This window comes from Episyrphus balteatus, chromosome 1 (genome assembly GCF_945859705.1).
Source record: "Episyrphus balteatus chromosome 1, idEpiBalt1.1, whole genome shotgun sequence".
NCBI classification, from domain to species: domain Eukaryota; kingdom Metazoa; phylum Arthropoda; class Insecta; order Diptera; family Syrphidae; genus Episyrphus; species Episyrphus balteatus.
The window spans coordinates 39,437,053-39,448,068 of record NC_079134.1 but is presented as its reverse complement, the minus strand read 5'-3'; the positions used below and the strand labels follow the sequence as shown (position 1 = coordinate 39,448,068).

Sequence of the window (11,016 nt, the reverse complement as noted above, 5' to 3'; positions counted from 1 at the left end):
ATGTTATTTTGTTGCAGGCACTACTATTATTTTGAACACAGCTGTATGTAATTTTTTTTGCTGAACGCATACGCATAGGCCTGTTCACTGTGATCTCATATGTATCTTTAAGCCAAAATTTGTTTCGGGACTTTGATCCGACAATATCTGCTTCCGGATAAAGGAAGATAAAAAAAATATTTCGATAGCAACCCGAACTCCTACCTTCCTAAAGAGACCTTTATTTTGATGTCTCATTCGATTGGATTTATAATGAAGAGGCAAATCAAAAACGATTTTTTTCGAATTTTAAATTGATTTAAGTCAGTTTTTTTAAAAGTGCTTAGTATAATTTTTTTTAATTTTGAATTTTTTCGAGATCAGAATATGAAAAATTAACAGTAGGCTTATTGTAAAAGTGATAACTCTAACGCGAGTTAAACAAATATTTAAAATTTTGTAGTTTATTTACCGTTTATCTAATCTAATCTAATCTAAAGTAATCTCCCACTTCCTGCTTCACTGAGGAGCATTTTATACATGCTCTCATTCTCACCTCCAAGACTTATCAAATAAGCTTAGCCGTTGAGGTGAAAAAACCCCAAAATTGAACTTTAAAGGTTGCTTACAGTATGCTTTTACATGATATCACTAGATAATCCATTTGCAAAATGTTTCTCTCTACCTTAGTGAAAAAAAGCTCTCAAACAACAAATCTAATTTCAATATATCAAAATTATGAAAATGGGTCACCATGGCGTATGTGGAACATTTGTTTATTTATTGAAAACTCAGTTATGTATCAAACAAAATTCTTTCCCCATCCATTAATTAAACCATATACAGTGACGAGCAAAAGTGGTCAAATGTTTTGCCTTTTTTGAAAAAGTTGTTTAAAACTTAGTGTTCTTTACATAAATTAAATCCTTTTTATTTTATTATTTTTCTATATTATGCCACCATTCATTTTCCTGATTAAAATTTAAAAAAATGCTTCATTGTCCAAAAATGGAGAGTATCATATTGGTATTTGGACTTGACCAATTCTGCTCGTTTTGGAAAGAGGCTTTTGTTTCAATATATTGAGTGTACTAGAATTATTTTTAACCACTTTTAACAATGCCGCGAGATAGGATCTATCAATCTGTGAAGAAATAATTTTAAAATTCGGTCGTATTTCAGCTTAATGGAAAGCTCAAAGCTCATCACTATTAGGCTTGCGTTCTTTTACTGCCCTTACAATTTCTTCAAAATTTTCAAAAGATTTTCACCCAAAATGGGTCAGGGCCTTGTGCTGACTACGCAACTGTCTTAAATTTCTGATTTCCGAAGCAATATTTGACAATTTTAAAGGTTTTCGTGGGGTCTTCATGTAGTTGAACAATTATTTCACACGACACGGAGTCTTCTTTTGCCAAAAAACTTGTTAAATTGTACCGTTTTATATCAAGATAGATTCTCCTCCTCATCATATCTTCAAATTTTATCAAAGGTCGGGAACTCCCCCCAAAAACTCAAACAGAACATCACCAAACCTTTTTTTTAAGTCAAAAATCGATAGGTTAGATGAATTTTTACTAAAACTTTTACTAAAACTTTAACTATAACCACAAAAAAGAATCAATAACCAATGGGAAAAGTAGATTGGATTGACGAGAACTCAGAAGAAATAGAATGCAAATCTAGTTACTATCCAAAACTGGAAAAAACATTTCAGCAGTATCAAGTTTATAGAACGGACATAAATTATTATGGACTCAAGAATATTTTCCGGTGTTATCTTGTGGATTGCTAGCTAATTTTGAAAAAATAATGAACAAGCGAACCTATCCTGATATAAAACGAAACAATTTACCAAGTTTTTTGGCAAAAGAAGACTCCGTGTTGTCTGATATAATTTTTCAACTAGATGAAGACCCCAGCAAAACCTTTAAAATTGTCAAATATTGCTTGAGAAATAAAAAATTTTAGACAGTTTCGTAGTCAGCATAAGACCCTGACATAATCTGGCTGAAAATCTGTTAAAATTTTTGAAGAAATTGTAAGCGCAGTAAAAAAAACACAAGTCTAAAAGCGATGAGCTTTGAGCTTTCCATTAAGCTGAAATACGACCGAATTTTAAAATTATTTCTTCACAGATTGATAGATCCTATCTCGCGGCATTGTTAAAAGTGGTTAAAAGTGGTAAAAATTAATTCTAGTACACTCAATATATTGAAACAAAAGCCTTTTTCCAAAACGAGCAGAATTGGTCAAGTCCAAATACCAATATGATACTCTCCATTTTTGAACAATGAAGCATTTTTTTAAATTTTAATCAGGAAAACAAATGCTGGCATAATATAGAAAAATAATAAAATAAAAAGGATTTAATTCATGTAAATAACACTAAGTTTTAAACAACTTTCTCAAAAAAGGGAAAACATTTGACCACTTTTGCTCGTCACTGTATGTGTCAGGAAAATTAAACATTTTTAATGTGCTAATCCATCCATCTATTAAGATTTTAAATTCAGTATAATAATATTTATTATTTCGGTAATTAGAATTCGTTTTTGTATCTCATTTATTTTATAAATCTATCATAATATTTCAAACATAGCTTACAACTTATTTAGAGACTTGAATTGTGAACCTCCAAACGAAATTTCATTAATGAAACCGAATCAATCACTTCAACGGGATGGCTTGTTAATTTGAGTGGTTTACAATCCTAAGTACGAAGCTACTATGTACTATGGCTTTGTCTTAACGATATGTAAATTCTCATATTGCATCAAAGGTTTGGTTTTTCTTAGACTTCATTTGTTTCATTGTTTTGAAAACTCTTCGAAAAAAAAAAACAAAATAAATAACAAATGATTGTATTTTATAATTTTTATTATCGAAAAGATAATGCACAGTTTTATTTTTTCCTTAAAGAAAACATTTTTAAATTTTGACTTTATCGATAAACTAAATTAAAAAAAAATCAATAAAATCTCCCAAAAAAGCTGTTGTAAAAAATCAAACAATAAAAATCTTTCTTTCAACAGTTTTTTCGAGAAATATTAAGCAGAACGATGACACAGTCAAACTTCATACTACAATTCTGCAAACCAATTGGATTTTTTGAACTTTTTTTTTTCTTTCTTTTGGAACTATTCTTACACTCGTTTATAAAATAAGAAGAAAAACAAAAATAATAATAAAAAGAAAATGTATGCGAAATGGTGTTAAATGCTAATCAACTCATTCAGACTCTGTGTTCAATCAGATCTATTGAGCAATAGATGCAGGTAGATTAAGGAGAGTATTTTGGCCGGCTGGCAAGTAGGCAACTCCACGTGATCTGGATAGTTGATAAGCAATATCTTCGGCAGCTTCAATTCTACGAAGTTCAACAAGACCATCACCAGCTTCGGCGAAAGCCTTGGCTAAAAGACCAGCTGCAGCGGCATCACCCTCAGCTGAAATAATGGAAGCCAATTTTTGTTGTTCTGCCTTCTCGACAACGAAACGAGCTTTTTCGGCTTCTTGTTGGGCAACTTGTTTCATTTCTACGGCCAATGTGAATTCCCGACCGAAAGTTAAATGTGTGATGGAGATGTCGTCAAGGATAAAACCGAACTGTTTGGCACGAGTGGTCAGCTCTTCGGAGACACGCTGTGAAACCATCTGACGAAAGAAAATGGTATTAAAGATTTTTTAATTTGCAATTTAGGTAAATGCAATGGTACGCAACAAGCAAACAAAATTATAAAAAATATCATTATTATTTCTATGTATTTTTGACTTGCAATAAATTGAGGTAATAAAAGTTAACAGAAAAGTTCCATACAATCGTATTCTTAAAACTAAGTGCCTATTAATGCAGCATGTGTTAACACAACAGAATTTTATTTTTTCTTAGCAAATACTAAACAAAAATTTTGTTAATTGTGAAAGTAATGGGTGAGCTACGTTCATGATCAGTATTTCTCGTATCAATCTGTATTAAAATTGACAGAAAATACTCTACTGGAACGTTTTTTGAACTTAAAGTGAACATGGAATTGCCTACGATGCCTATATTTAAAACATTATAAATGTAACATATTAAAACATATGTTTTTATTTTGAAATACAGCTGTGTTCAAAATAATAGTAGTGCCTGCAACAAAATAACATTTGTTATATTTACGGTGCTTCTATGGTTAAAAATTTAATTTCTTTGATGTCAAAGTTTGTAACGGTCAATTACTAATAAATGTATCGTAATTTTAAAGTGGAAAAGAAGGTGCCAAATAATTTTTCAATGATTTTTGGTTGTTCTTTCGAATTTGACCTGTTCAAAATAATAGTAGTTAAAGTTATTTTTTAAGAATTTAAAAGCGCTTTATAACTTAGAATATTTATTTTTGGTTTAAAAGTAAGTACTCATATAATTTGAATAATTTTTCAACAAAAAACGATTTGTTTCGGTTTTAATCTATTTAAAGTTCGAAGAGCAAAACACTGCAGTTCGGATAACGGAAACTTATACGAAAGCTGCTTGAAGAAGGGAAAGCCTACTTGGAAATTCAAGTTTATATTAGGATGCTCCCCTACAATGGTAGCCAATGCAATAAAGTCAACGAAAAACCCGAAACGCGCGGTAGAAGAAGAAAAAAGACCGCCGTAGATGACAGGAGTAATGTCCAGACGAGCAAAGTTGAGCTTTCTGCATCGTTGTTTCACATCCAGAAGGCTTTAAGCCTGGATTACAGTGCAGTGAAAATTCGGAGGCGAATGTTAGACACTAATTTGTACGCTTGAAGTCCACGAAAAGTTCCGCTGTTAACAAAGAAATATGTTTAAATTCTTAAATTTTCGACCCTCCATGTTTAACTGTTTCCGTCGTATACTTTGGAACATATTCCGTATTGGGTGGACGTCGGACTTATTCTGGAGATCCAGTACCACCAAAGGGGACAAATATGCTCTCATCAATAAACAATATGTTACGCCATTACTTTGCTGGCCAGTTTATGTGGTCTTTTACAAACTGGATACGCTTTTTAACATGTTTCGCTGAACTTTTCGTGGACTTCAAGCGTACAAATTAGTGTTTAACATTCGCCTCCGAATTTTCACTGCACTGTAATCCAGGCTTAAAGCCTTCTGGATGTGAAACAACGATGCAGAAGGCTCAACTTTGCTCGTCTGGACATTACTCCTGTCATCTACGGCGGTCTTTTTTCTTCTTCTACCGCGCGTTTCGGGTTTTTCGTTGACTTTATTGCATTGGCTACCATTGTAGGGGAGCATCCTAATATAAACTTGAATTTCCAAGTAGGTTTTCCCTTCTTCAAGCAGCTTTCGTATAAGTTTCCGTTATCCGAACTGCAGTGTTTTGCTCTTCGAACTTTAAATAGATTAAAACCGAAACAAATCGTTTTTTGTTGAAAAATTATTCAAATTATATGAGTACTTACTTTTAAACCAAAAATAAATATTCTAAGTTATAAACCGCTTTTAAATTCTTAAAAAATAACTTTAACTACTATTATTTTGAACAGGTCAAATTCGAAAGAACAACCAAAAATCATTGAAAAATTATTTGGCACCTTCTTTTCCACTTTAAAATTACGATACATTTATTAGTAATTGACCGTTACAAACTTTGACATCAAAGAAATTAAATTTTTAACCATAGAAGCACCGTAAATATAACAAGTGTTATTTTGTTGCAGGCACTACTATTATTTTGAACACAACTGTATATGTTAAAATAATTGTATTTTCGATTGATTTTTGGTAAAACAAAATGGTAAAAAATATGACGTTTTTCAAGTTGTGTAAATAAATATTTTATATGTATGTATAAAATGCATCAGATTTCTAAGCATAAAAATTCCAATTTGTAGATAATTTGGTCACGAATGAGGTAATAAAGGAATGTATTGGCTCACTAACAATATACATACCTACATATATGACTGAGATATGAATTCAAAAATTGTTTGTGTCAGGGATTTCCGGTGTTAGTTGAAAAATACAAAAAAAAAACAGTACCCAAATTATTTTGATAATTGTTGATTTTATAATCTATACAACAAAGATTGCCAGTAAAGGGAAGATAACACGTTTGCATCTCAATTGTGTTAATGCAAATTGCATAAGTCTATCGCATGTAAACGTTTTTTAAGTTTTTTTTTTTATTAAATGAATTTATTTTGATAAATATTGTTTTTAAAATTGATTTAAACTGATTTCTGTTAAAAATTTTACGTTATTATTAAATATTCAACTGTTTTATTAATTTTAATTCAATGTTTTGATGATGTTGAAATGTATTGTAGGTTAGAAAATCAAAAAACGGTTCCTAAGAAATCTCGAAAAATGTAAACATTATCTAAAAATTAATATTAATTCAAGATTAAGGACGACTCTTAAGTTAAATTAGGTTACTTGTTTATAGGATTTAAATATGTGAGCAATCTGAAATCGAAGTTCAAAAGAGAACACTGAATGGAATTAGTTACATTTTTTGAAAGGAGATTAGTCCATTTTTTTCAGACCATACAAAAAATAGATAGAACTTGTTTTGTAAAGATCATTGGTTAGTTTTGTTTCAACTTATTGTAAATGGGTTCAAAAACTTGCAATTCTTCTGGTTTTTTATTTCTTTACAAAATTTAAGAGATTTAAAAAGGATTGATTCTTCAGATCGAATTTTTGGTTGTTCGACATAAAATTTCGCCTGAAAAAATTTATAAAACGGACTCATCGCCCTTCAAAATAATTTTTTTTTTCTATTTTCTACATTTTTTTTATTTAATTGATGTGTTGGTATTTTTGTTTTTTTTTTTTTTGTATTCTCTGTCAACCTAGAAATTATGTGTAATAAACTATTTTCCAAAGGCCATTGTTTGATTCCCAGCCTTTACCACCCAAAATATAAAGCTTATTATTTATGGGACGAATTGCCAAATTCTCTATGAGTATCATTGTCAAGAAAAGTAACAGACTGATGCGTTTTATTCTAGTTTAAACTCTTTATATACGAAGAAACAAAATTCCATTTTTTTTTTAATTTCAGCAACGGTTTTTTGAAAAGAAATTGATAACCACGCGAGTAAGTATTTGAAAGCGATTAATGGCAAAAGCGAATTCGCTTGAATGGGATGGTGAAGAGCTTTAAATCGCTAAATGTAGCGATTAGTAAACATTTTAGTTGCAAGGAACGAGGTAAAAAAATTAAGAACACAATACAGATTATTTATTTCATCATAAACTTTAATTTGATTCTATTAAAATTATTTGAATTGATTTTAAACTTTAAAAAATTGCTCGAAAACGCATTCTTCGCTCATACCTGATTCACAATATTGCGAGACGAGAGCGTTGCGAGGGTAAAATTGATATACAGTTTTCGATGTTTTCCCAAATAATTTCCTTCTTTTCACACACATTCTTCTGTCAAAAATGTACATAAACAAAAAAAATCGTAACATTCCCGAATGGCTTACGATTAAAATGATCAAGAAGAAAGCTCGTCTCGCTCTCGTCTCATCGTCTTGCAATATTGTAAATCAGGCATCAGTTTAAATATACAGCCCTATTCTGCTGTTCCCGTGAATCTCAGATCCGATTCACACATTCGGTTCACTTTAACTCTACCTTGCCATCCTGCTATCCATCGGGTAAACTGCATTATCATCCCTCAATTTGACGTCCAGGTGAACGTCAAATTAAAAAAAAAAAATGGCGACGAAGTAAATTGAAAGGAAAACAAATTTTTTTGTTTGTGTTTATTTGCATAGAAAAAATAAAAGCAGCCGATTAAATGTTAAGAAACAATTAAAAATTTATGAAAAGTGGCATTTTGCTTAATTTCAACGATGGTGAATTTATTTTTACAAACAAAAGTGACAGATCCGCAACATTTTTTATGCGGATTGCAAATGTATGGAGCAAGTTCATTCACGTGATTAGTGGAATACTGAACAGCATTACCGATATTACCGACGTGAGTTTGGATTCCCCCCGATGAATAGCAGAATGGTAATTGGTGAATATTTAGCGATTTTTCCCCCCGATGGATAGCAGAATAGGGCTGATAAATTCAAATTGAAATCGCTTTCAATCGTTTTATTTTACTAAAATACGAGTTAAAGTTCTAATAGTAAAGTACATACAATAGAAGATACATTCAGTCACGAAGGTGCTTAGAGTTCCAAATCTTTTGTGAATAAAAGCATTCAAACATAGAACGGGCCGATATGCATCCCATAGAAAACGTTTATGTGGAAAACTTTTAAATTCTATAAAATCATGTAACTAATGTTTGAGAGGAGCACTAGTTTATTTTTTTTTTTTAATTTTTTTGGGAACTCATCTGTTAAATAGATTTATTAACCCTCTACCGCATACCAACCCATATATGGTTTATCGATTTCATATCGATTTATTTCCGTTATATTGCACCAAATGTCAAAAAGAAAAAACTATAGTAAAACTACGTCTATTTTTTTATAATAAATCGGTTTTTATTATCAGTAAGAGAGACGTGATTCTGAAATAAACTCATTGTTTCAAATGCATGTGTAAAGTGCAAATCAGTGAATAAAAGTGTTTACTTTTCCCGTGTTTTTTTTTTTAAATAAACAAGTAAGTTGCATCCAATTAAAAATAAGTTTCGTATGTATTTATTATACTTTTATATGTTTACGAAGTTTGTTTTTTGTTTTTATAATAATTTTTGTCTTTTTTTGGCATTTTTTCCAAAACACCATATATGGGTTATCATGCATTGGCGACATACATTACTGATTTTTGTACGATATTTTTTTTTTTTTTTTGTAAAATGAATTCGATGACTTTCTATAGAAAAAATAAGTGTGTAAATGCTATAACTCGTGATGGCTTTCGAAGTGATGATGATCTAGCCATCTCCGAGCACTTTTATGCAAATCTTTAAAACCTACAATGTCACGAAAAAGAGGACGACCTTCAACTTTGACAGGTGATCAAAGCAGAGATGGAACAAAACAAAGGGGATGGGGTTATACAAGTCACGGAAGTCCATCCCCATCTTATCCCGAAACTTCAATTCACTCACAACAGCCAAGGGCAAAAGTCGTTGAATTCAGTGCCAACTGAAAACATCGATCATATCCCTGAATGGCAAACAAAAACGCCAATATGCCAAATTTGCGGACTGAAGACGTACACAATGTGTAGAAAATGGAATGTGTTCTTCTGCTACAATGATATAAGAAAGAGTTTGAATAAATTCCATGAATAAGAAAAGTCCAGTGTAGTAAAAACATACTTAACAAGACATACCTTGAATGCATACTAAACCATATATGGGTTATTAATTTTTTGCTGGAAATCACCTTGCTGCATACTAACCCATATATGGTTTATGTTTCCAAAAATTTATATATATGTAAAAAAATAAAAATTTGTATGTAATACCTTTTTTCAACCCCTAATAAAGCTAAAAAATTGTAAAAAAAATTTTTATATCACTTCGAACATAATTCATGCAGTAGAGGGTTAAATGCAAATAAAAAAAATTGCATATTTAAAAACATAACATACAATGTTTTAATTGTGTACTACATGGTGTATACGTAATATTTTTTTTTTTTAATATGGAAAGGAGAAAAACCAACACAGTCTAAGAGCCAGCAGCAGGTTTTGGATATGATACGAAATAAATGATTTGTATATTTGGAAAAGTCTTTAAATTGTATGTATGACGTATGAGACATGCAAGTTTTGCTTCCCAAAATCGGGGCATTTGGAAATTACCTATTCAAAATTACTAAAATGAATGACTCGAACTAAGATAGATCTTCCTTGTCTCATAACAAAAAGTCTGCATTATGAAAATAGTATGGATTCATTCGCAAAATCAAAGTTTGTAGCAGTTGTAGCAAATTAAGTGCCTGAAAAAAAAACTTTTTGTATCTCAGTACTAGCCATTTGTTGATACCATAATTATTTTTTTAGAAGTTGCAATGTCATGGCACCCTGATTTCTAAAAGCTTCTACTAGGGACTGCATGAATTGCTCATCTCATTCATATAAATAAAAATACCCATAAATTTTTGCTATCACTCTCACCAAAAATCTGCAGTGAGCTCTCGGTCTAACAATTTACAATTTATGGTCTTTTTAAAATTGTGGATTCCATTGCATTTTACCTTTATTTTTCATAATTGCATATCAAAGCTTAAAAAGAAAAAAGAACAACAAAACTTACCTCACGCTGTGTAATGAGCTCCCCAGCATCGAATTGAGCAACAACAGACTTAAGTACTTCAGGAGCAATTGAAGGCAATACCCTCTCATCATAATCTTGACCAAGAATAGTATAAATCTTGGGCAATTGATCGGGAATTGCACGATACAAAATACGAAGTGTGATGCTGACATTTTGCAAATCCTTACTTCCAGTTACAACTGGCACATTTCGGGGTTGCGAACGAATGTCATAGATAATTGGACGTTGTACCCATGGAATAAAGAAATGTGTACCCTCGCCGACAACCTCTTGCTTGACTCCAGTAAACCGATCGAATATAACCGCCCGGTGGCCACCATCGACGTTATATAATGCAGAATTGACAACTCCGCCGATGACTGCAACTCCCAAGCCCAATTGGCCAATGCGATTGAAGAATTGTGCAGCCATATTTTTATGATCTAGAAATAATGTATGGTATAAAATGTTATTTCATCAATTTACATAAAAGAAAAATGATAATCTTTTTCATGAATTCTATGGCGATTTCATCACTTTGAGGTTAGAAAATTATGTTTGTTAATTTATGATTAATTTTGAACTTAAATAAGTATGAATTGATTTTAAATAGGATATTTAATTGGGTTGGAATTGATTAAAAGTATTTGTTAAAATTAAATAGAAATATAACTAACTTGTTTTTATATTTTAAAAAATCGAACGAAGTAGATCAACACCGCAAAATGGAGTGTACCTTGTGAGAAAACGAGGAGAGAAAATTTTCAAATGTCAAAATTTGAAATTTACAAAACGTCAAAATAAGTACTGTTTGATTT

General features: G+C 31.1%; 1 protein-coding gene across 1 annotated transcript; it reads right to left on the bottom strand.

Moving 5' to 3' along the window:
- Nucleotides 1–2,827: 2,827 nt before the first annotated feature.
- LOC129912812 (protein l(2)37Cc) lies at nt 2,828–10,988 on the bottom strand. The gene is made up of 3 exons (XM_055991246.1): nt 10,876–10,988; nt 10,199–10,641; nt 2,828–3,636 (listed from the first exon to the last, which is right to left on the bottom strand). The coding sequence occupies exons 2-3, from the start codon at nt 10,628–10,630 to the stop codon at nt 3,238–3,240; spliced, it is 831 nt and encodes a 276-aa protein (XP_055847221.1). The 5' UTR covers nt 10,631–10,641; nt 10,876–10,988; the 3' UTR covers nt 2,828–3,237.
- Between the last annotated feature and the right edge of the window lie 28 nt (nt 10,989–11,016).

Coding starts and splice junctions, on each gene's coding strand:
- LOC129912812 (XM_055991246.1), bottom strand. CDS start 10,630: ATGGCTGCACAATTCTTCAATCGCATTGGCCAATTGGGCTTGGGAGTT. Junction 3,637..10,198: donor AGCTCATTACACAGCGTGAG/GTAAGTTTTGTT, acceptor TTCTTTCGTCAG/ATGGTTTCACAGCGTGTCTC.